This window comes from Bolinopsis microptera, chromosome 10 (assembly GCF_026151205.1).
Source record: "Bolinopsis microptera isolate Bmic1 chromosome 10, MBARI_Bmic_1.0, whole genome shotgun sequence".
NCBI lineage: Eukaryota > Metazoa > Ctenophora > Tentaculata > Lobata > Bolinopsidae > Bolinopsis > Bolinopsis microptera.
This window is the reverse complement of record NC_087081.1, coordinates 10,198,039-10,225,131: the sequence shown is the minus strand read 5'-3', so window position 1 is coordinate 10,225,131 and position 27,093 is coordinate 10,198,039. Positions and strand designations below refer to the sequence as shown.

Here is a 27,093-nt window from a genome sequence, read left to right as displayed (position 1 = left end):
TAAAATTTAAAACTGTTTAAATAGTGAATTTAGAAGGCGGATTATCTCGACCAAATTATGAAAGTGCGGCATCAGGGACCTAACTTGGTTCAATATCTAAAAATAGAGAAACCATGCACATTATCTGTACTAGAATAAAACTGTCATACGTCATGACGTATGAGTCCTCCCGCCCCCCTCCCCCCATCCCCCAGGATCGCTCACATAATATGAAAATACCCTTACTAATCCCATATTATGTTCTATAGCATTTAAACACAGACCACTATTATTTGATGCGTGTGGTCCTGGTGGTAGTGTTGGAAGTAACTCTTCAGGATTATCCCATCTGGTCGGTATTGTCGTCTTGGAGTTAACATTCCAAACTTTGAGGTATTTTCTAACATTCTGGACTTGAATAGGGTGATGGAGCATCGTCTTAAAATCGATAATCATTAATCATAAGTACTTAAATATAATTATTGCATTTCAACAGGATAGGAAATGGATTTAGGTGATTCTCTTTCTCTAAATCTTTCTGGACCCCTGGGACAGAAGAAAAGCCCCCAAAGTGAGCCCACAATGTTGTGGAATAATGAAACATTAAATAACTTGATATTTTATATTAAGATGTGTTATTCGAACGAATGAGAATAATTCTACTTTACTTTAACCCCTTTAGTTTCAACTATCTTTATAACTTTATTAACTTGTCCCACGAATTCAACAGGTTCACCTCGTTCCACTCCATCAGCACTAAATTTGAAGAGATTTGACTCAAATTCGTCCAATAAGAGTGGATTTTTAAGTGAGTGCCTCAGTAACAATATATGTATTTTACCAAGAATGATAATGTGTGCTTTTATAGAAGATTTTGATTTTTGTCGGGGAAAAAAATGGCAAAATGAATGTTGTATCAGTTTTATTTAAAAAAATAAGTTTTATCTATTTAGTAAAGTTTGTTCACATTTTCAGCTCCTGCTGCAGAAAAAAGTTCGCTTAGCACTGGGGGAAATCACCTTGACTCACAAGTTAATTCTGATAAAACCTCATAAGAATTTCAAATATTTTCACTCGACATAAATATAATTAATAAATTAGATGGTGTGAATTAATTAAGCTTGTTGTATCTAAATTATAAAAGGGTGCAGGAATGTGACAGCTAAACAGCTAAAACATAAGATAAATGTCCCCATCATGTAAACAGTTTTTAAAATGAGACCTAATCTTAGATAAATAAATAAAGCAATTAACAATAAATGTATGTTCAGTTGTGATAGATAAATAAATACATCAAGTTTTTCTCTTCAGGGGGATGTATCTAAAGGTTGGGGCGGCAAAATGAGACGACTAACAGCTAACAATGCGGGCATATTTGGTAATGCTACTTCTAATGCAACTACCCGTAAGTAATGCTGCTTCTAATAGAACTACCCGTAAGTAATGCTACTTCTAATGCTACTATCCGTAAGTAATGCTATTTCTAATGCAACTACCCGTAAGTAATGCTATTTCTAATGCAACTACCCGTAAGTAATGCTACTTCTAATACTACTATCCGTAAGTAATGCTACTTCTAATGCTACTACCCGTAAGTAATAAAATTTCATCTTTAGAGAATCTCCTTAAATCATTTTTTATAATATTATATAGTAGTGTTAAAAGTTATAGTTAACCAGTTATTTAGAATATATATTCGCATGTATCCACACTATATAAAGCATGAAATTGTGCTGTATATGAGTGGTGATTTCGCTTTGGGAATCAGGGTCAGTAGCTCAATTGGTAGAGCAAGAGACGCGAAATCTCGAGGTTCTGGGATCATTCCCCAGTTGTCCCTAGTTTTTCAGAGTTAATCATCACATATAGACAGCATGAGAGTAGGCCTGGCCATCTCGAAGTGATAATTATAGTTAACCGTTTTGAAATATTTTCTTCTAGTTTTAAACCACAGCGTTTGTCACCTGCGTATTCTAGCAATAACTAAGGAGTATGAATAAGAAATATTAAAACACCATGAACACTACCAGACAAGAATTTCTCTGAACCACAATGAAATATTTTATCCAGGCGAGAGAGATGGAGGAGGAAGATTGTCCATGTGGGGTGAACAGCTCCACGACAAACTATTCGCTAAGAAGGACATGAAGGACGTGATGAGGAACAAGCTCAAACTTAACTTGAAGGACGATAACAACGACACCCCTCAGAACTCTCACGCCGACATAAAGTATGCGGTGCTGCGTAATTGGTCTTGTTTAATTATAAATTGTTTAATTTGGATACATTCGTATTATATCTATTTTCGTATTTCGGCTCATACTGCTAGTTTTTTAGCTCTACAGATTTGACTTATTTCCTACTTCATATAATAACGGTTTTAACTGTTAATGACATCTAATTGTTCAGCTCTATAATCGACTATGATGAGGAGGACAAACAACAGATAACCAAAAACAACTTCGTTAGCGGTGATTATGTTTTTTATTCTTAAAACACAGTTTGTATAATATAATCATATAGCAGAGGTCTAAATCGTTAAAATGAATTTTCCAGGTACTGATTTATGTCAGAACTTAGTATAACGTACTTCAGATTTCATCGAATGCACAGCGTTCCGAACGTTCATCCTTAGTACCATCGTGATCAACTCCGTCTTCATTGCCCTGCAAACTGACAAAGAAATGGTTAGTCACTTAGACCTTAGTCTGTCTGTATCAGTGGTAAATTTCAGTTCAGTTGAGTTTTTCACTAAACTATAATCACTGTTTAAAAAAATGTGGAGGATATGACAACGTGAAATAGGCAAATATTTGGCAAACATCACCAGTCGTACATAATATGTTTGATTAGGTATTTTCATGTTCTTTTACACAATGCCGATCATCCACAACCGTTCCCAGTATGATAATAACATGTGACAATTGTTAATATGATAGCACGTGATAAAAATAATAATATCACGTGGCAAATATAGTAATACGTGGCAAATTTCATAGCACGTGACAAATTTCATAGCACGTGACAAATTTCATAGCACGTGACAAACACAAAGCTGCTTCTCAGGAGCAGAAGTTTGGTTACCTGTTTTCGGCACTGGATCAGCTCATTCTCACCATATTTATATGTGAAGTTCTTCTGAAGTGGTACGGTGGGTTCTTTACCTACTGGAAGGTTTGTAAATAATATCATCTGGTGATTTACTAGTTATTAGAATATATATTCGCATATATCCACACTATATTTACATTACACGTTCAACGTAATATCATTATTACTGCGAAACATTTAATTATTATTATCACTTCGAGAGTAGGCCCTGCCATCTCGAAGTGGTGATTTACTGTGTAATTAATAAATTCTTTACCTACTGGAAGGTTTGTGCATAATATCATCTGGTGATTTACTGTGTAATTAATAAATTCCTCCAAGTCTGCATATATATGGGCCATGGGGTGCAAAGAATATATTTTTGTCTATTGTTGACAATAAACCTGCCCTCAGGTGGGGTGGAATATATTTGATTTTATAATTGTGGCGTCATCTCTCATTGGACCAAGTCTAACTTTCATCAGTAACAGCAGAATCCTGAGAATCCTCAGAGTACTCCGTGCTTTCAGGAGTCTCCGCAGGTAATTAATTATTTATTTAAGTTAAACATTTAATTAACTACTTGATTGGACTACTAAACGTAATATGATCCGTCCAACTAAGGTTATTAAGTTGAATTATTGATTTATTAACGATAGTATGCAAATCGAGGGTCATTAATTCAATCAAAGAATACTTTATCAGGATACTTAATCAATTATTATTATCAAACATGTCAATCTTACAAATGTCAACAATCCTAAAATAATTTAGAATTTAGAATAATCAAATTGACTTGTACTCAAGTATAAAGTTAAACAATTTACTCCAATAACCACGGTCACTAGCAAGTTCTCTCAAATGGAGAATATCATCATACGACTCCAGCAAGATGAAGCGCTTCCAGAGGTCAACCTTCAGGTGGTGCAAGAGGTTACGTCTGTGAGCCCCGAGTCTACCAACTTCACTACACATCTCGACAGCAAAACACAGCGCAGCTTGAGCTGGTGATCTTTCATCGCTCCTCAGTATGTGTCCTAGCATCTTCCACCTAGATAACTCAGCACGCTCAGACATAGGGGGATAGAGTTACTCTGTTTGTAGAGGATATCTTTGGACATCATACTGCGTGGCCAGCTGACATTCATGATCTTTCTGAGGTGGTTACGGTGACATGCATCTAGTTTGTCCCAGTACGATTTAGGCATTCCCCAGCAACTAGAGTTATACATGAGGATAGATACTACTTGGGCCTCATAGACCTTCAGCTTCTTCTGTAGGGGGATCTTACTCTGGCACCAGACCTTCTTGAAGTTCTGGAATGCTACATTGGCTAACATGATTCTTCTGGTGACATCTTTCCTACTTTCTAGCAGAGAACCCAACAACTTGCTACTGCACCATTCTTCATTCATTCTAAGGGGTTTACCATCATCATACTTAATCAAGGAATACATAATCAGGATCTTACACCAATTTCAAATTTGCAGTATCAGTGCACTGAGACCGTTACAGCTAGTTGTGCAGACGATTATACAGTCCTTACCAGGTTTAATTTAATTACATTATTTACTATAATATTATGCGAAACTATTGATTTATCATCTTATTAGAAGTTTACTTACTTTTCTTTAGTCCAATACTTTATGTTAAGTGAAACTCTTGTTATAAGTAAGTTTTTTTTTTGGTAAAAAAAGATTTGTGTGATGCTAGGCTGAAATAAACACTACGGTAGGCTGAAATAAACACTACGGTATCCCATCTTAAATCTTCTTATCTTCAGATATGGCCAACATCATTTTGCTTTTGGTAATCTTCATGTTCGTGTTTGCTGTGATAGGAGTCAGCTTATTTGCTGCTGATAGTCCTCATTATTTTGGGAGTCTAGAAACTGGTATCCTTTTGATAAAATGCGTCTTAAGGCTGGGGGTTCACCCTGAATTTTTTGTGAAACTTGGTTTCGAGATAGCAGTTGACCAACAAACTAGGACCGCTGACCGAACTTTTGAGGGGGTCCCGGACCCCAACCGCCAAACGGTGCCCGCGGGGCAGCCACGCCCATATTTGGTCCAAATTAGGCCCAATTTAGCCAAATACCCTGAACATGCCCAAAACCCAGATTTTAGGTGCTCTACTTGTAGCTAGTGGTCCCCTGAACTCGTATATGAATTTTCATCAAGATTGGACAAAAAATGACTGAGTTATGAGCCAAAAACCATATGACCATATTTGGGCATACGCACCAAATTTGATCGATTATGGCCCATAAATTGGTCAAATATCAATATTTTTGAATGAAACCAACTTTATATGGAAGATAAGCCTATACTACAGATTCTCTATGATTATCAGCTCAATATCTACCTAACTGTGGATTCTGAGTTCAAATAGTTGCAAAAAATGAACAAAATCGCCCATATCTCAGTTCGCGATATTTGCAAAACTGACTTCGCTCAAAACAATAGAACTCAATAGGGTTTCAATATATTTTCATGAAATTTTCAGAATCAACGTAGAATCGCCTCATGACCTTAAGTTTTGTATTAGAATTTTGAGTTAGGCCTTTAAAAAAATTTGGCGGCCAAATTCTGAAATTTGCCGGGCATTTTTCAGAATTTGGCCGCCAAATTTTTTTAAAGGCCTAACTCAAAATTCTAATACAAAACTTAAGGTCATGAGGCGATTCTACGTTGATTCTGAAAATTTCATGAAAAAATATTAAAACCCTATTGAGTTCTATTGTTTTGAGCGAAGTCAGTTTTGCAAATATCGCGAACTGAGATATGGGCGATTTTGTTCATTTTTTGCAACTATTTGAACTCAGAATCCACAGTTAGGTAGATATTGAGCTGATAATCATAGAGAATCTGTAGTATAGGCTTATCTTCCATATAAAGTTGGTTTCATTCAAAAATATTGATATTTGACCAATTTATGGGCCAAAATCGATCAAATTTGGTGCGTATGCCCAAATATGGTCATATGGTTTTTGGCTCATAACTCAGTCATTTTTTGTCCAATCTTGATGAAAATTCATATACGAGTTCAGGGGACCACTAGCTACAAGTAAAGCACCTAAAATCTGGGTTTTGGGCATGTTCAGGGTATTTGGCTAAATTGGGCCTCATTTGGATCAAATATGGGCGTGGCTGCCCCGCAGGCACCGTTTGGCGGTTGGGGTCCGGGACCCCCTCAAAAGTTCGGTCACCGGTCCTAGTTTGTTGGTCAACTACTATCTCGAAACTAAGTTTCACAAAAAAATCAGGGTGAACCCCCCCCCCCCCCCCTTAAGTTTGGATAAAATAAGAATAGAGAGTAGACATAAAGTGGCTGGCGCGAAAGCCAAACAGGTTTATTATATGAAAACTTTGGCGTCGATATTGAGTCACCATAACATAAATGCGCGGCTTTTACCGCGTAATTCTTACGACTATTATTAAAACGCGAATCTCGAACTCTCGTAAACGATAAACCAGTGGTTTCTTTTCGGGACCGTTTTTATACCTCTTGCATAAAATTTGAGCAAAACTGCAATAAAAATTAACCACAAACAGATTAAAGCAGAAAGCGTTTTATTATTCCTTAACTGACTAAAACAGCAATGTTCACCCTGTTTATCTGTATTACTCTCGACGGCTGGGTAGAGATCTTTAACACGCTCAGGGTGAGTCATTTAAAAGTTGAAATCGAGATATAGTGCTGTTGACTGGTATTTTATGGCAGTATTCCTTCAATCTGACCAATAGGCAATAGGCTAGGCTCAAATTTTAGAATTAATCTGTTAGACCTGTCACCTCATTTATCATATCTGTTTCAGGATAACCAGTTTCCCTTGGCAACCATCTACTTTGTTATCTTCATTCTGATCGGAGCCTTCATTCTCATTAATTTAGTGGTTGCTGTTGTTGTCACAAACTTGGTGAGCCTCTCAATTCCTGACGGATAATTTACAAAGTTTTACTTTTTATGGTGACTATAGATCATCTGAATTTCATCTAGGATTTATGGTCAGTCGAACTTGAAAACTTATTGACGGTTACCATACTTTCTAGAGTACAGTAAAACCTTGTTCACAGGAGAGCGCGATTGCTGAGCAGGATGAGCTTGATTTACAGCAGATGCACGAGGAAAAGGGAAACCAAGGCAAGGTTACCATGGTGATAACCATGGCAATAATTTGACCTGTAAAGTGTAAACTTATTAACTGTAGTTTCCTTATTCTTTTCTCTGTTCAAAAGCTGTTGTTGGAAAAAGGTTGACCTCATTCTAGATGCGTTTAAGGAGCGGATCAGAAAACTTAATCGTGGAAGTCTTGTTTTATATGCATTACATGTAATTCGAATTGTTAAAAATATATTTGATATCTTGCTTCCAGATGATCACGGAGAGCTATCAACCTATGATCTCCGGGACGTTATCCACAAAAAGTTCTGGAAGCACCAAAAGCCAGTTGAAGTTCCGAATCTACCGGCTTTAAACCCTCTAAAAGTTCAAAATTACATCATTCTCGTCACTGCATTTGAGGATAATTATGCTGAGCTTGTGTTTTTAAAAGAAGAACTGTTGAAGGTAGAAGTCAATCTATTTTCACATATATTTGTTAAACGTTTCCTAACAGACATTCATTTAAAAGAATCCACGATTTAGTAATCGAAAGCTCCGATAGTATAGGCACCCACAACATTCAGCAACCTTTTTATTGTCTTGTTACGTTTATCAAAACGGCTGAGAAACTTGGATATTGTCGAAAACTGCCACATCAACACTAATACAACCTATCTTTTGCCGTGTAGAATAAAACAGACCATTAAATCTGGCAGATTTCCAAAGAAGTCTGGGAGTGGAACTCAGTGGTAGAAGATGAAGACGTCTTTACAGTCCCGTGCGCTGACGCGTATGTCCCATCTGTACAGACAACTAAAGCTAAGAAATTACTGGAGGAGCAGGAGAAGAGGAAACCACCACCGGATAAGGGACGAACTTCAATATTAGTAAGCCGTGTTTGTAACTTTAATTGGATAACCAGCTTTGTAACCACACATTTTCTGATCAATTGCCTGGTCTAACTTTGACGTACATCAATCAATATGCTTGAGTCGGGTAATTGATAAATTTTTGAAAGAGTTTAAGATCACTATTAATTAAATACATGATGATATAATGAAGCAAATGCTGAAGCTATGAAAATCGAGCAACAAAATCTGCCTGTTTAAATAAATAAGATCGAATACACTTAAGATGAAATGAAGACCCTGCTAAGTGCTAACTCATCAAGACATTACCTAAAGTTGCATAACGTAAAATAAAAACATCATATCATGGTAAAATAACTTAGTGCTCTATTAAGGCAGAAATACTATAATTATATGTATTGGAAGCGTCTGTTATACTGCGCGCGACGCTAGCCATGTGTTAATTAATTGCAGTGAAGTTCCTCCTTCGCAAAGTTATTTTCCGCAATTTTCTGGATTCATTTCTTGTCGATGTGCGCGGCGCTACATTGGTCAAATTAAATCGTCAATTTTTACCGTGCACGAAACCCACTCATTTATTAAAAACATAGTATAATGTAAATATGTTGCACTTTTTCCAGTCACACTTTTCACTCGAAAGAATTAATGGTACAAGATACAAGTACAATTCTTGTTTATTACGAAGTTTATATACTTTTATATTAGTTTGTGCGGACATTTAGAATTATATTAACGGCACTAGTTAAACCGAGTCACTATCATATCGGAGGAAGATCTGAAAAACAATTAAAACGTTCTAAAAGTCTATGTTTTCACCAGCTATACGTATATTGTCTCAACTGGATCGAAGCTTCGCAGCAGCTTCTGGAAAAATCTTCGTATTCGCGTAGCTTTCACGGAAGAAAAGATAAAAACTTAAAGGCGTCTGATTTCCGCACGGGGAGCTATATATATAAACCCAGTAATTTATGGGTTTACTGCTGTTCAAATGATAAATAGTAAAAAATCCTCTAAGTGGAGAAGAGTCACGCATATATTTTTTTATTGAAGTAACATTCACACGGTTATAGATAAGTACTGTAATATATTTAAATCCGCTTCTTTTCAGGCTAATCTGCTAACTAGAGCCTCAGTGATAATGACTGGAGACAGTGCACCAGACCCACCCAAACGGATCAAAAGAAAGAGCACTCTCTCTAGCTCACAGAATCCAGGTTTTTTATAAACAATAAAATTTGTTGTGAATAACAACAATAAGATAATATGTGAACGATTCCTAAATAAAAATTATTCCAACAACACCTGCAGGATACGTGCCACTAAAACCATTGGTAGAAATGGACGACTCAGACGGGGAAGAAGACGAGGAAACTGACCTGAACCTTGTTACAAGCCACGTGATCAGTAAAGGGAAGGAGAGAGCAACCAAAGATACGGGACTGGGGTACCCCACTCCCAACCAAGCTATACCGAATGTTGAGGTGGATTCAGATGACGAGGAGAGTGATGAGGAGGAGGGGATCCCGGTGATGGCTAACGTGTATGCAGATCTACCTAGAGTCACTAAACAATCCACCGCCAATCTTAGAAAGGACAGGTTACTATAAAAGTTTCTGTATCCAAGGAAGTGAATAGTAAATGCTTTGCAACTTTAAATTAAATATTAGAGATGGTACCCGTGTTATAGTGCACTCAAGCTACCCAGAATATAAGTGCACAGAATACATACTTGTTTTACAGAATTACACCGAGTGCTGTTAAGTCTTCTAAATTTCCAGTAAGACAAATCGAGTACAGGCGTTGCGGGAGAGAAGACAATCTCTGATTGAAGAGTTGGATAGGAGGGACAGGAAGGGAGACGTACTCAGTGACCTGATCACCATGAACAAGAAAACTAACAACTTTTCTGGTGATAACTTTCATATGTTTTTCGAACGATATTTTTTATAAGTATGCTTCGATGAAATTTTAATGAAATATGGAATTAGAATGGAAATTAGTTAAATTGTCTCTTAGTTAAATCAGAGACAGCAGAAGTCAGAGGCAACATATAAGGCCATGATCTCCCCTGGAAGTCCCTGTCTCTCCGTTGTTAACCCGGCAGGATTGCACCAGGGGCGGTGGTAACAGAACTTCAAGACTCTCGGAGCAGTGCTACACTACACGCCGCCGTATTTTTTCAAAACGGCGGTGGCGTGGTTAAAATCGTCGGCGGCGTAATCGGCGTGAGGTCACGTGATTTCGCAGATTAAATTTCCCTCTAGAATAATGCCATGTGGACTGTGGAGAGCAATTTTTAACAGTTTTTAATTTTAGAAGTCGCGTGTGCGTTCCTCCATGTCATGTGACGTGGTTATAGCGGGACGTATTTCTTAGACATTTGTAGATCGACGGGAAAATATCGATATTAGTGATGCCTGCTGCAGTATCCACTCGTGTTGAAATTATATAGAAAATAATATGGTCTGAAATGTTGGATTTCGTTCAAACAATCCTTGCAAAAATTACGAAACGGCGCATTCGGTGTATATACAGGTTCACGCTGTGTACGCCGTTTGAAAACGGCGGCGGCGTGGCCGGAAAATCAACAGCGGTGGCGTCCAGCACTGTCTCGGAGTCTGTTGTCGATATCTATGTTTAATAAATGTTTATGGTATATAATTTGGGAGTCTCTCCAGCAGCAAGAGTTGGAGAAATGGGGACGCGTTGTGAAAGCCACCGAAAGGAAGGCTTACTGTCGACGCTGACCAATCAATAGAAGTGTATTTGACAGCATCCAAACGTGTTATGGATGCTATAATTCATTAATAGATTAATGATTATTTTCAATTCAGGCAAATCCGGGAACATGACTGAGTTTGTTCGTGGTGTGGATTGGCTCCGTTCCAAAGTGAAGGGACCTAGCGATGTTCCAGAGCGGAAACTAAAGTGGCAGGTAGAGTTTCAGTTAAAGTTATTAAAGTTAACAAAGAAAGAAGTAGAAACAATTAAATAATTAAAGAAATTAATTTAGGTAATGAATTGTATAGTCTGATCTAAACAAATTTGGGTCCAGATGTCGTATTTGGGTGCAGCTGTAATGATCACGTTTTCAGTCGTCGTTTTGAGATTTAGGCTGATTGGGAACCCAATTAAGCTGATTAGGCGCCCTGTTAACTGTGTGGGAACTAGGTCAAATTTGGTACAGTTATCGGTCACCCCAACTGTCGTCTGTCGCATCCGTTCAGTGCAAGAGTAGTGGTTATTAGGATTCGTGTTATCGATTGATATTTGATTGTGATCGAGAAACGAACGTTCGCCGTTCGGAACCGAACATGTTTAAGGGGGCAGGGGGTCTTTATGAAATTTCTCTAGAAATTGATTTTATAGTTGTTTCTGATAGAGGGGTCGAGGGGAGTGATATTCATCTGCTGCTTTTGGTTCCACTAACAAAATATTGTTCCTAGCCGAAATTATTGCCGGTCAAAGGTCATCGCTTAAATGTGTAATTGTATTGCGCGAGCGATATTCAATCGCGCGCCCTGAAAATCGAGTCTAAAAATCTATCTTCTCCTACATTTTTTGAGCAATCACCTTGAAATTTTCAGGATATATTCTAAGGGCCATTTAGATGATTCTGTTTTTTATTCAATTGTGAAAATCTTTGACCTGAAAAAATCGTCAAAAAACGAGGTACTCCAAGATTTAAAAAATCGAATAAGGCTTATCTTAAAATTCTGATAGAACAGAATCTCAAGTATATTATGGTCCTTAGAACATACCCTGATAATTTCAAGGCAATTGCTCAAAAAATGTAGGAGATGATAGATTTTTAGACTCGATTTTCAAGGCACGCGATTTAAAATCGCTCCCGCAATACAATTACACATATGCGCTGACCTTTGACCGGCAATAATTTCGGCTAGGAACAAAAATAGCTGATAGATATCACTCCTCTATCAAAAACAACTATTAAGTCAATTTCGAGAGAATTTTCATAAAGCCCCCCCCCCCCCCCCTGCCCCCTTAAACAATAAACATCCACTAGACTAGATGATTGGAGAATGGAGCCGAGAAAAATGAATCTATCAGTTACCTTAATATGAGTTCTTTAATTAACAGTGCGTTATTTAGCTGTGCTCTCTCAGGTGGAAGCGGATAAGGAGAGAAAAATTTCTGGTATTTACAACCCAGCCAGACAATCCAGTATCACCTCTGACACCCTTCTGGAGCATCACCTTTCTTATATTGCCGGTAACTCCTTTCTTATATTGCCGGTAGCACCTTTCTTATATTGCCGGTAACACCTTTTTTATATTACCGGTAACACCTTCCTTATATTGCCGGTAACACCTTTATTATATTGCTGATAAAACCTTTCGTATATTGCCGGTTTAAACACCTTTCTTATATTGCTGGTAAAACATTACTTACATTGCTAGTAACACCTTTATTTATCCAAGATTAGATAGTTGATTAGAATAATTAATATTTTTAACATTTTTAACATTTTTAAGAAAAGATTTAAGTGCTAAAAAGGTTTCCGTTACGGAAATATCTTGAAAGGATAACATCTGATAATTTAATAAATGAGTTAATTACTTAATAAGCTAATTACTTAATAAGTTAATTACGTCTCAGGTTCTACAAATAGTCAGCTAGACGTAGATACGGAGGAGGAAATCCTTAAGACCGCCTCGCAGATGAGAAGAGCAAGTATTGCTTCTATTGTCAGAAATATAGAAGAGGTTGCAGAGGGGGACAAAGAAGAGGTTGCTAGTACGGCAGGTTTAGTTCCTACTTCCTTTCTTGGGCCTGGGATTTAATTTTAGGCACGTGAGAGAACTATGTATGTTAACTTAGATGTAAGGCGCGGAAATCTTCCTCGCTAAAATCTTGTATAACCCGTTTTTACGCAACTAATTGTTAATCTGTCAGATAGAAGATGACATGCGAAATGTAATTTATGTCATGTTACCATAATTATCACATCAATGCGAATACTCATCTCTCACCCCTCATCTTTCACCCCTCATTTCATTCAGATCACGTTTTCAAGAATTCCTCTCAAGACAATCAATAAAATTGAGGACACAGCTTTGCACGGGCAATCTTCTCTAAGCCAAATTCAGATTAACATCATACTTCGGAAACTTGTATTTTTGATAAAAATAAGGTTACATTTCTCTAGTAAGATCAGACACTTGCTAGTAGGACAAATTGTCTGTGAATTTGGACGTATAGGTTCGTCGATAGCCTACTTGTGTTTCAATCAAGCTAGGATATACATTTATATAGAAGAGATCCGCTTTTAATTTGAGAAAATGATGACTCTCTTATCAGTATTTCTCGTGCACCATGGCCCATGCGGCCTGGAATTTAGCTTATAATTATTAAATTTACATTGTAAACATTACATTTAAATTATAAACACGAAGATTATCTATTTAGATTATTTATTTAGATTGTTTATTTAGATTTAGCTTTCCATGACATTCACATTTAAATTACTGTCATGGTTACTTTGCAAAGAAGTTGTTTCCGATTTTCATACAAAAGTTATCGTACTTTGTAATTGTACTTTAATGACCAATTGACCATATATTATATACTGTGATGAAAAACTCGCATTTCCTATCCGTATAGACTCGTTTTTGGGCCTCCACAGACCACAATCACACCTCAATCACACCGTTATAATTACACCTCAATCACACCGTTATAATTACACCTCAATCACACCGTTATAATCACACCTCAATCACACCGTTATAATTACACCACAATCACACCTCAATCACACCGTTATAATTACACCTCAATCACATCGTTATAATTACACCTCAATCACACCGTTATAATCACACCTCAATCACACCGTTATAATTACACCACAATCACACCTCAATCACACCGTTATAATTACACCTCAATCACATCGTTATAATTACACCTCAATCACATTGTTATAATTACACCTCAATCACACCGTTATAATCACACCTCAATCACACCGTTATAATTACACTCTGGGTAGCGTCTTGAATTGTGAACAGCGCTAAGTTCACTCAATGTCAATAACAGTTCGCTTGGTACATTGACACAAGCTCCCCATTTGAATATCGTAACGTTGCAGTTGCCGCATCCAAATATCATAATTTAAAGTACCGCAACTGCAAATTAAATAGGGGGTAGTATAACTTTAACAGTTATAATAATAAAGAATAGTAAAGAAGCGCTTGATCAAAATCCAGTTTTTTAATTTTGTGACACGCTAGTCCTGACACCACGGAAAATGTTAGGCTCATCAGTTGCAGGCAGAACGCAAGGAAGTTTGAAAATGGTTCACAAATTTCGACAATCTTACATTCAATTACCATAATTATGGCCTAACCGGTGTTGAGCGACAGAATATTTCAGCCACGCTGCCGATCTGCTTGGAGCCTGTACCCAATTTGGGAGCTATTAGCGCTACTCTGAGAACAATGGGACGGTAATCATGCAAATAAGCCTGTAATCTGTTTTCTACTCCTACGGATTGTGATATTATACCGCGACATGGTCAAGTGAGGCTTTGAATCGTTGCAAATGCCAATTTGCGCGCTCAATTACGAATGTTGGCTCTTTTGTCATGTGAGTAACTTGCATCTTTGAGCTATTGAGGTATGCTGGAAATATATGAGGGGCCATCTTAACATCTACTTAGCTTTTCTGACCTCTCATTCACCATTGTCCGGGTTTATTGTCCGATATTTCAAAACCACCCCCTCCGGATTTTCCAAAAACTTTTAATATTATGCAAATTAAAATTACAACTTAGATTCGTTGGTAAAACGAAAATGCAGGTAGTTATCAAATTCATATTTATTATCTGGTTGAACAAAGCTATATAACTAGCCATCTAATTAGTTACTGCACTGTTAGTTTTAAATACTGTTGCAATTTTCAGAAAAAGTTTAAGTTTAAAAGTTTAAATGGTTAGAATAGGGGGAAAGTGTGGCCAGATTGACCATTTTGCCGTGATTTTTTAAACTTTTGGATTCCCATGGCTACACCTCCACTTTTTTTACCCAATTCCAAATTGAACTGCGAACGTATTCTTCTAATTTTGAATTTGCGTACTTTTAATTATTATAACAACAGTTTTGTCCGCCGTTGTTTTAGTGGTTGCTGGTCGGCGACGACGTTTGAACAAAATGAAACCGGCTGCGGCTATTGTGTATTATGTATTGGACAGCGTTCACAAAGTTCTTAGGGGTCGTTCACATATTACGTAATCAGCCGAGGGGGGGGGGGGGGGGGTTTCCAAATGATTACGCTAGTAATCATTTGTTTTTACACATAGCTATTGTTTTACACAATAGCTATGTGTAAAACTGATTACGGAGGGGGGGGGGGGGGGGGGGGGTAAAAATTGCCAATAATTGATTACGTACCTAATATGTGAACGACCCCTTATGCGTAATGCACGACGAAATTAGAAATGCAACCACGACGTAGGTCGTAGAATATAGATAAAAGATTCGTTATATAATGATCTAATTATGCACATTGCACATGATTCATGCATATTGCATAGTATATATTATAATATATGAAATTATGTTAGTGATAGATTATATTTATAACTATTTAAATTACTATGTGTATTGCACTTATATGTTATAGTTATAGGGACGATTATACTAATAAAGTAATAAGGTGTTCAATACTTAATTCTAAAATTTAACCTGCGGCATAATACCTGTTAATAAAGTTGATGATATCTATTCTGCAGAGGAGACCCCTTACCACCCCTCACCAACCCTCACAACCCGTCACCACCTCACCCCTCGCCACCCCTCCCATATAACACCCGTCATTCAGCCCTCAAATCTACCCTTGACACGGAAGAGGCCTATAACATATAACATGTATAATAATAGGTGTCATGGTACGTTACATATAAATATGTTAGACCTGGCATATCGTTACAACCATTTACAGATTAGCTGCAACAATGTTCACATATATATGTATAATACTACACTTAGTCATGAGAACCATTAAAGTAACGGCCGCTCACCACAATGACACTAACATACCTGCAGCGTCTTGAAACTCCATCCTGGGCCAGTTATGGGAAACATACGGTATAATTTACTTTCCTCAGAGCTTCTGCATTAACAATTAATCCAAGCGTTTGGTTTTTAGGGCATGGGCTTCACGCAGTTTACTTTCATCTTATCAAAGATTTATTATTTGATTAAGTGCATACTGTGGAACCATTAACTTTCGTGGTGAATTTATTTTCGCGATTTTTTTAGACTCAAAAATCTGCGAAAATTATTGCCCACGAAAATACATTGTTTTATAGTGAATCATTATGACGTGTAAATTTGAAGATTCTGATAAAGATTACGACACACATAAGCACCGTTGACGATGTGATTTTACTTGTTATCCTTGTAGTTTCACATATTGATATTACAGTATATTATGTTGATTAAGTAAAACAAAGAATAAAATTTATAGTTCTACTTCTTCCAATGTTTATTTGCGACGATTGACTATATTAGATAGGTTCTTTCACGTCATCGTTAATTGGTTAATAATAATTAGTACACAGAGATTGGTTAATTCTTCTCATCGTTGTTATTATGTGTATTTAGCTTGTTGTAGCCTGGATAGTGTTGAAACTTTAATAATGATTTCGATGTCATATATCGGGATTCCGGATTCCGGATCCCGATGGCACCATGGCGGCACTGTCGCGGTACTCTGGCGGCTCTGTCGCGGCACTGGTGGTATAGTGTCCACTTTTAATCATGTTCGTTTAAAAGCCTAAGACAATCATTATTTTACCTTCATTATGTTTTCACAAGTGGGCACTATGCCACCATTAGAGTGCCCCCATAGTGTCACGAGAGTGCCACCATAGCGCCGTGACAGTGCCGCCATGGTGCCATCGGGATCCGGATGTATCGGATTTCAAAATAATTTCTTTCTATTATAATTAGCCCTTCTAGAACCAGTTCACTTTCAGTTCACCCTCAGACAGTTCTTAATAACTCCCAGTTCACTTTCATAGTAAGATAGTAGGCTGAGGTATACACTTAGACGGTAGACCCCATAATTATGTTATTTTCATACCACATCTCAACTCGATTATAATTCTTAGCTAATTCTCTGATTTTCCTAATAAGTGTGAATTATTTTACTTCCCAGTTATATCAAGTTTACTCAAGCAGCAATCCACTCTCAATTATACAATTAGACCTCTGATTATGTTATATCTTGAGACTTTTAAAGTTCTTAGCTCTTTACTCATTTCCTTAGAGTGATTTCTTTTCCTTCCCATGGCCATTTTCCTCATGATATTGAATTCAGTGTTGTTTTATTATTTTACTTTGTTCTTATTTCTCAAGGATAATTAAGTCTTTATGGACAAAGGATATTCATTATTCAGGATCACAACAACACAAAAGATACTATGTCTGTGAACTCTATCCACAGATCATGAGGGCAATGGTTCACACTCTGTTCAAATCTCTTTAGGGAGATTTATGGACTCTCTAGTTTTCTAGGGATAGTATAAGGGCGGTAGTTCAAGTTAAGTGTGTCCCATAACCTAGCACCTTGCCTAATCGTACGGTATTCACTCTACAGTCTACAGGGTGGTCATGTCATTTACCCACCCTGTATTTCTGATCTCGATCCTGGACCTGTGTGGTTTATACTCCCTGAACAAAACAAAACAAAAATATTATTATTAATGATTTGTACACATTTCAATTGTACACAATGTCAGTAAACTCACGTACGTGACAATATTTTGTTGATCGGAATGTATGATGTATCACGGCACAGTAAAACCCCGATTTACCGCGGAGATTGGGGAAAGGAAACATCTGCGGTAAATCGGGGTTTGTGGTAAATCGGGGTTTTGTTTGTTTACATTATGCATTTTAAGCTCTATTTGGGGGAAAGGAGATGGCCGCGGTCAATCGGGGTTTGCGGTAAATCGGGTTTTACTGTACATAGTTATGGTACTGGTAGTTTTGATAAGTATAATTATGTTATACCTTGTAGATTGATGATGAAACTTGGTGGGTTACTGGTAATAATTACCTTTTATCTTGGTTCGGCACGCTGACATCTCCTTATTTCATCCTCCCATTTGTCTTAATTAGCTTCCAATATTCGTAATTAACTTGGGTTTTGATGAATTAATGCTAGTTCATCTTTGACAAGCTGCTAGTTTATTAGTCAAATCTAATCGGATGAATTCCACTAACTTTCCTCAGTTCTTCATGCCTTATTGAAACTTAACGCCAATTTTCATAAAGTCATTTATTTTTTTTATTGATATCAAGCTCAGTCCCATCTTTATTCTTTAGCACTGAAAATCACTGCTCCCTTCATTATTTCTAATACCTTTAACCATTAATCAAGATTTGTAATCAAACAAGCATGTTTGGAGGTAATGTTTTCAAATGTATTCCCAAAGAGAAACTCAGATTGGCAGCACTGGATTTTTGGTTCGAATTAAAAAAAATAATTTCGTGAATTTTAACAGGTATTAATCAGTAACACCCCTTATCAGTAACACCCTGCCTTATCAGAGGGAACATGAACGGATCAAGATGGCCAACTACACTTCGACAACCTGATGGAGTCTCAGAATGCCGTGTGGACAAAGTGAGCGGTTCCCATGGTTTCCGAAAACGGTGTAAAGTCGTCAATTCTATCGGACCGGTCTCTGTGGTGAAGGTCAGTCATTCTGTTACTTGTTACAAACCAGTCTCTGCGGTAAAGGTCAGTCATTCTGTTACTTGTTACAACAATGTATTCCGAGCTAAGTCCTAAGTGGTGTCCTCAGCGTTGAGCCAATCAATGTGAGTGTTATCATCAAACATCTTACCAGGTCTCCTGTACTGCAGTTACAAAATAGGGTTTTTTGCGATTTATGCTGTTTCTAAATTCAATTGGAACTTAATACTTTCAACACTACTATATAACAAATAATTTGAGGCTCTAATGATGTAGTTTTACGAATATTTCAAGCCTTACGTTGTGTGTTTCCCTTCGTGTCCAAAAGCATTATATTATCAATTGTAAATGGCATCATTCAGTTACATAATGCAGTTTGATACGCCAGACATTGCACTGTCCTTCCAATTTGCGAACAGTTTAATGGTTGTTGCTTGTGTAAAGTCAATTTGACTTCAAGTTCACCAATATGTCACCATATATTATACCTCAGTCTACCTCGTATGATTCATTTGACGAAAATGAACAAATTCGTCCCAAATTTGGTAATTAAAATCGACATGTTTGATACCCAGGGCATGATGATGTAATCGTTAAACTGGTATTTAAAACAAAATTGTTGCCACAAAATTGTCGCCACAAAATTGTCACTACCCACCACGACCATTACAATGTTTCAGTACTTAATCAAAGAATTCTAATTCAAAGATTAAGAAGTTTTCAAAAATGAAACTCTTTTTCTGCTAAGCACACAAAATAATACCGATTGAGATTAATAACATGAAAAACTTAGATAATAAATAAGATGATCTGAGTATCAGCGACATTGAGCAACAATGAAAATATATCTAAAAATAGATCTGCCTCTGTTTTAAGGGTTCATGAAATAATATACTGTAAAACATAATTTCAGATCTGTTGCTCCCTCAAAGAAGTTATCCTGGACAACACTATGGAATTGGAATAATTTGCATTGCATTTTTTTGAATGTTTGGCCTTCAAAATCTTATTCAATATCAACTTTCTTTTGATACTCCGATTATACAAAATATACAAAAATGGGTTAACTGCAGAATTGAGATTCAAAAGAATCTGCTCCGAAAAACATTTGAAATATTTGTAATTGAAGAAGACAAATTTGGAGACGGTAATATTGCGAATGTTGACGAATCGGAAGCCAATGTAGATGGAGTAGCAGAATATCGAGGTCACCATAATGGAGATAGCACACGTCAACATGTCGTCCTGGTCTGACTCTGAAAAAATTCCGGGTATTCTAAGTTATTCTTGGTTTTATAAAAAATATTCCGGGTATTCTAAGTTATTCTTGGTTTTATGAAAAACATTCCGGGTATTCTAAGTTATTCTTGGTTTTATAACAAATATTCCGAATATATTCTAAAACTGTTTTGGGATTCCTGAAGGTATTGTAAAACTATTCCGGGTCACTATAATTGTTATTATTGTATAATTACAATGCAGCCGTTACCAAGTTTGCGCATGGTTACCAAGTTTGCGCATGGTTACCAAGTTTGCGCATGGTTACCAAGTTTGCGCATGGTTACCCCAGTTTCAAGGCCTCTAACAAATAAAATCCCAAAATCCTTGCTTACAGAAAAATGTATTATAGCCAGCAGTTAAAAGGGCATCGAGTTGGGGGTGGGGTGGGATAATTGCCTTAAAAAGAGCTGCCCATGACATAGGGGCAGTCTCTAATTTAAACTTACTGTGGGGTGGCAGTTGTGTTCCGGCGCTGGCACTGCTCCTCTGTAACCTCATAGCACTGACAGCTATCAGCACTGTTGCCAGGATCAGTAGGATTAGGATCAGCTCGTAGTTCAGGAAAAATGATATGTAGATCTGAGGTATCGGTATGCTAATGTTGTTACATTTTTATTCTGGGAAATGTCCAATTTCCTTCTAAATAATTGCAAACTAATGATTTAAATCTTAGTTGTAGTGAACGTACGGAACGTTCACTAAAAATAGTTTGTGAACGCGTTTGCTAAAAGATTTTAACGTTCGGAACATAAGGAACGTTAATTGCTATTATGAAATTAAAATGCCGGACATAGCCCAATTATCCGGCAAAGATGCTGACAGATGAACGAGATTCTCTAAGACGGCAGGTGGACGTTTTCCAGAAACGGCTGATCACTGAGCAATTCCCATGTACCCTAACAACTGATGGTTGGAAGGATCTATCCTCTCACCCTCTCGTTAACTTCATCCTCGTGCAAAAGCAGGACATTATTTTTCATGACGCGGTTAATGCTACAGGGGTTGAGAAAACTGCGAATGGTCAGTACTCAGTATGAGATTGTAAAAGCCAAAATTGAAGAAATTGGCGCCGACAGGATTTGCCACGTTGTAACAGACAATCCAAATGTCAATAAATCTCTACGACGCTTACTCGAAACTGATTATGAACACATCATAGGATCATGCTGTGTAACCCACCAGTTCGATCTACTTGCCGAGGATGTCGGGAAGTTGAGCTGGACCAAGGAGACATTGTCGAATTGTAACAAAATAGTTACAAATGTGAAGAAACGTTTAGAACCCATTCTCATGTCAATTTGCTAAAACCAGGGGGAACTCGGTTTGCCACCCAGTTTATTATGTTAGAGAGACTGAAGGGTTCCAAGGATGTCTTGCCAACAAAAGGTGGCTCGAGCTCCATTCCCCCCTACATTCAGTAGGGTTTTGTGTTCACCCGCGGCTTTTCAGGGATATGATCAGCACACGAATCAGGATGTCTGGAAGTTAAAAACTATCGGAAAAATTATCAAAATATTGACTAACGTTCACTAACGTTCACAAACGTTCACTACAAAATGATTGGAACGTACGTTCAGTACGACTAAGTTCAGCGTTCACTACAACTAAGATTTAAATATTTAAAGCAGATTGATCATATTGATGGTATCTGACCTGGTAAGGTTCGTAGTGATCCTTGATCATGCACTCCACTGTGAAATGATTCAACTTCACTCCGCACTTCACTACTCGCAGCCCGGTGTAAAGAACCTGAAAAAGTACAATGTACAATTTATAATGTACAATTTATAATGTACAATTTACAATGTATAAAATTTACAATGTATAATTTTATATAAGAATTAACTTTATTGGAGCTTGTATTCATACGATATCTTCAACTTCGCTCTGACGACAGTTTATACACCTTTAAAGCTGTAACCTTCCCTAGATGGTCATATAAGCTACCCTAATAAAATATTCTGGCAAACAAGAAGTAATTTACTCTACGTAGTGAATGAACAGCTTACATTTGTGATTATGATCAGAAGGAAATTGATGGAATAAATGGAATGATATAGATGGACAGATTGCACTATATAGATTATAGAGAGACAGATTGCACTAAAGGTATTAATAAATATAATTACAACAGCAAGCATTTTATCTTACTATACATAAAGCATAGACGATATATAATATAGTAGATGGATCGATTCCTCTATACTACTGTATATATTATATATATGATATGTAACAGTGAAATCTAGCTCTTCGATAATAAAAAAAAACATCATTATAAATTAATCGAATTTGCAGTCCTACACGAAAGACGACCATCTAAAATCTAAAATTATTAAGCCACCAGAGAAAACTTAATACTTTAATATAAAATCTTGCATTGTGGTCAGTAAGTTGCAAGTATGATCTGTCTCGTCTACTGCTATACAGTTAACAGTTAACAGTTAACAGTTAACAGTTAACAGTTAACAGTTAACAGTTTACAGTTTACAGTTTACAGTTTACCAGACGTTAGCAGGGACAAAAAGAAATCGCAGCATGTACGGAATTGCGATTTTTCCCATTATTTGCGACAAATTTTATGTATAGTTTAATATACCGCGAAATGTAATTCGCGGTATCGCGATTTTTGGCCAAAATAATCGCGAAATCCTTTTGTCCCTGGACGTTAGAGCTAAGACTGGTAGGTAGTTAATAGTTATGATCCATGCGAAGGATAGGAACAATTACCGTCCACCTAAATTAGTAAACCCGCGATAACTAGTAACAAGTGCCTCAATAGTAAACTACACAGAGCTCTTAAACACTATGTCTGAAACAACAGCTCACCTTTGTAAAGACGATGAGGAAGAGGGCAATGATGATGTTTCTGTTGTTAACATAACGTTTAAAAACAAAAGTAGCCAGCAGGACAATAGCTTTAGTGAAGGCGAGGAGCAGGGCTATGGACAGGGTTATTGCTGGTAACGACTCCATGAGGGAGAAGAACGGACACCAGTTCTGTTGGGAGGATTCTGTGTTACATTCATGATTCATTTTATAGTTTCTACTCATATATATAATGTTGATTTAAATACTCAAAAATTTCATTTCACTCTTTTAATTCACCATCTTAGAAAACTGTAAGCTCTCCCTTCGATACTTACCATAACTTAGAAGCTTAAATATCAATTAACTAACTAATTATTTAATTAAACACAATCAGTTTGGGTAAATAACCTCTAAACCAGCGCCTCCTTCGTAGTAAAAGTAGACAAAGTAGAACTCAAATCCAGTGCAGCCTCTTATCAGATCAAAACCAGTGAGACAAAAGAACACGTAGTTTGTTGCTTTGAAGGAGCCTCCCTGTCGTCTCAAGTTGTACAGGAAATGGAGGGCAACACAGTTTGCTGAGGATTTAAGAAGGAGTTATTCTGGTAAATACATAACATAAGTGGTTTTATTATTTACATTGATAATGGTGAAAGTATCCTAGTTTTATGGCCAAATGCTTTCTAAAATTCTTATATTGATAACAGGTTGAAGATTACAACAATGAAAATGAAATTACCCAATTTCTCCAGTAACTCCGAGGTCGACAAAGGGTTTATAAGCATTCTAAACTACTCAGTAAGTGAGAACAGTCTAGCGGAGTACGAGACCATAGCCAGAATGAGAACTAAATGAGTACTCTAAATTTTAGAAACAATATTATGTCGAGTCCGTGGGGATCACCATCTTACCGACAATGGCGAGGAAGCAAATTCCGCAGTTTATCCAAGCTAGGATCTTGAGGATTACATCCTCTGTAGTTTCCATCATGTGCAGTAGGGGGATGTTACTAGCGTTCATTCTGCTTTGCAGGAGTGTCTGTTATTATTCATTTTCATTAAAGTACGAACAATTAATTTTTCAAAGATTAGTCCTGGGTAATTTGTTCCAAGACATCATTTCAAAAACCGAAAATATGCAGGGGGGGGGGGGGGTCATGAGTATTTTTTGGAATTTCCAAAAATACTCATGACATCCCCCCCCCCTCCCGCCTATGCAATGATCAAAATGTCCCCATCAATGAAACAGTCGACTGAGAAAGTATAAATATTAATAATTAAACTAATTTGAAATATAACCAGTATTGTGCTGTACTTAGCATCTAATTTCCGTTGTATTGTCAAAGATAACTGATTTTTAATCTGTCGCTCTCTTGATTATGGACAACTTTGTGTTGAATATTGATGTACAGTTAATAAGATGAATAAATTCAATTGTTACACCGTCATTTTCTTTGTGATTTAAGATGTTGAAAGGTTTTGCACGTGCATTTTTACTGACCCTCGCCGGCGTATTGCTATAACAACAGAATTCAAATTTTGTTCAAGCAATTCACCGTTACTCAACCAGCACCACGCTCACTACTACTATGAAAGGATAGTAGCGTATAATTATCACAAATTATTATGATGAAAGCGTAATTATTACTAATTAATTACAATAAAAGCCTGATTTAAACTGCTCCTCTGCAAATTATTGAAATTAGCAAGTAGTTAACTGTGACGGCTTCATACTTTTGAATAATTCATCACGTTTGGACAGGAAAGTAGCAGTCTAACCAGCAATAAACCGTGCACTGTGACATTCATTAGCGACAATAATTGGCAGCGAAAATGCTTCATTGACATAAAATTTATAAATTTTGTCGCGCCTTTTTGCTTGATTGATCATGATAATAATAGTAAGAACAAAAGGCTTTTGAATTAGTTTAGTTTTCCTTTGACTCTTTGATATCGCTGCTCGCAACATATATAATATATTATAAAGCTAAATCTCGTCATCTCAAATTAAACATATCCTCAATCTGTTTGAACCATTTACTTTTAGAAATTTGTTTTTGAGTGATCGTCATACGAAGTCATTCTTTATTGTTGCTAACAGTTCGACCCCTCAAAACACTAAAAGTGGCATCCTTTTAATCGTTTTTTAGTTTTTTTAAGTGGAATATCGAACTGGAGCGACCAATCTGCTGACGACACCATAACTTAAACAATAAATATTATAGCAATTTTAATTATTGCCAAAAAGACAAATACTAACCCTTTGAGAAGAGTATGACCTGTGTGAAATTAAAAAAATGCTTATTTTTACTGTATAGCTCCTGCATCACATGTGGAAATATCGTTAATTCTTGACCAACATAATAGAACTATACATTATACAATGTATATATATACTATATACCTTACTCGGGAATATTATAACCGGGATAAAGTGGTGGGTTTTGGAAGATTCCGCCATATTTTTCCCGGTCAAAAATTTTACCAGTCATAAAAAAACCCGCCGACTCAGATTATGGGGTTCCAAGGGGGTGGTGATCATCATATTTTACCTGAAGTCTCATATGTGCTAGAGAAGACTTTTGAAGCAGTGGATGGAGGGCTGTAACTTTATTGGCGGTTGTTACCATAATTTCGTTATAAAAATCACAATTTGGTTATAGAAATCAGATTTCAGGGTGGACCGTGATTCTCACTTCTCTTGCCCATGAATCAGTGAATCGTAGAGAAGAAAACAATTTATATGTTATAGAAGAAAACGAAAATAATAATAATATATAATATATTATAATAATAATGTCTCTAAAGATTGATCGCTTCTCGTGTGCAGTGTGTAGACTAAAGAAAGAGGGAGTTTTTCCCGTTAAAGTAACTTGTGGCCACATCCCGCTAGAAGTGAGTAAACTGTGCCACTATTTCATGGTCCACGGTGGATTGATTACTGGAGCAGTTGAAGATGCAAAGCCAAGACGTTCCCCAATACCAAGCGGTGGGCAGGAAATTAAGCTCCGGCTGACCTTCAGAGCAGTAGCCCCATTAACGGACAAAATGAAAGTCTTGTTAAGACAACAATACAACTTCGAATTTGATGGTCAGCAGCTCAGGGGGATATCAATAATGATAATGGCGGGGACATTAGCGATAATGAGAATGAGAATACGCTTTAATGAAGATTTGACTTATTATTGCTTAGATTTATTTTCCTTTATAAAATAGACGTGTCTTTTTTTTCTATTTCTGAGTAATATCAATAACTGTAAATTGAAATAACTTCTTTAACAAGTAACAAAAACAGAAATTTCGGTTGAAAATTTGTTGACCTCTGAAAAAAAACTTGAAAGGTCGGCCACCGGTAAATAGTAATACATGACCGGGATAATTTGGCGGGTTTTGGGAAAGTCCGCCATATTTTTCCCGGTTATTAATTTTCCCAGTCATAAATTAACCCGCTATAATATTCCCGAGTAAGGTAGGTACATACTTACATCCATCTGAAAACCACATTTTATAAATCATGATCACTTTCCCTCCCACGGGATTTGGGGTACGGGATGTGGCAGTTTTCGGAAAAAATTCCCATATCTTCGTTCCCAAATCATTTAGGTCACCGGAATTATGTCGAACATAAATATGTCTTGTAAGGTATACATACTTACATCCATCTAACAACTTTATTTTTGAAACACACTTTATCAATTTTTAAATTTATTAGTTTATAAATTATGATCACTTTCCCTCCTACGGCCTAGTGAACCTCTTATGACGCTGGGAACTGAAGCGGCGGACTTTTTTACAAGTCTCGCTCAAAGTTCAAACACAAAGTTTACAGCAGTGAGTCCTGCACGTAAGGTGTTATAATGTCACGCATCATTTTTTGTTATCACGTGTTATTATTTTTAATCACGTGTTACATTTGTTATCACGTGTTATTATTTGTAATCAGCTCTACAGCCTTGTCTTACTCAGAAGTCAGAACATCTGAAACAGTTTTATCGCTAAATTTTCTTAACCAGGCTGTTTTAGACCCCACCCACTCCTTCAGCTACAGTAAACTATTAATCTATTGTGCAGAAGTTACACTAAGCGTTTCCCGGCCTCGCCCTTATTAGCCTAGCTTACATTTGAACGATCCCAATTGCAAAGTTAAAACGTGATTATACGATGGTTTAAATTCGATGAAGGTTGATTTAGAAGGTCATATTAAACACAGCTTGTTTAAGAAATGTACC

The 27,093-nt window shown here is 36.8% G+C and overlaps 1 protein-coding gene across 3 annotated transcripts; it reads left to right on the top strand.

The window, feature by feature from the left end:
* Positions 1-465: 465 nt before the first annotated feature.
* LOC134821816 (sodium channel protein type 4 subunit alpha-like) lies at positions 466-18,699 on the top strand. Of its 3 annotated transcripts, none has more exons than XM_063832605.1 (23): positions 466-550; positions 710-787; positions 955-1,010; positions 1,291-1,384; positions 2,050-2,209; positions 2,389-2,450; positions 2,575-2,666; positions 3,046-3,153; positions 3,484-3,611; positions 4,560-4,618; positions 4,853-4,963; positions 6,669-6,733; positions 6,887-6,988; positions 7,146-7,212; positions 7,445-7,638; positions 7,890-8,060; positions 9,151-9,256; positions 9,351-9,639; positions 9,821-9,951; positions 10,877-10,977; positions 12,170-12,275; positions 12,663-12,809; positions 18,626-18,699. In XM_063832605.1, the coding sequence occupies exons 1-23, from the start codon at positions 484-486 to the stop codon at positions 18,634-18,636; spliced, it is 2,505 nt and encodes an 834-aa protein (XP_063688675.1). In that variant the 5' UTR covers positions 466-483; the 3' UTR covers positions 18,637-18,699. The 3 variants fall into 3 exon arrangements, with proteins under 3 accessions (XP_063688675.1, XP_063688673.1, XP_063688674.1); XM_063832603.1 differs by lacking the exon at positions 18,626-18,699 and adding an exon at positions 13,067-13,528; XM_063832604.1 differs by lacking the exon at positions 18,626-18,699 and adding an exon at positions 13,067-13,364 and having other exon boundaries at positions 12,663-12,800.
* Positions 18,700-27,093: the final 8,394 nt, after the last annotated feature.

Excerpts from the sequence above, each read along its gene's own strand:
- LOC134821816 (XM_063832603.1), top strand. The coding sequence starts at position 484 with ATGGATTTAGGTGATTCTCTTTCTCTAAATCTTTCTGGACCCCTGGGA. Across the intron at positions 4,964-6,668 it reads TTTTGGGAGTCTAGAAACTG|CAATGTTCACCCTGTTTATC; the intron begins GTATCCTTTTGA and ends TGACTAAAACAG. Across the intron at positions 8,061-9,150 it reads AGGGACGAACTTCAATATTA|GCTAATCTGCTAACTAGAGC; the intron begins GTAAGCCGTGTT and ends GCTTCTTTTCAG.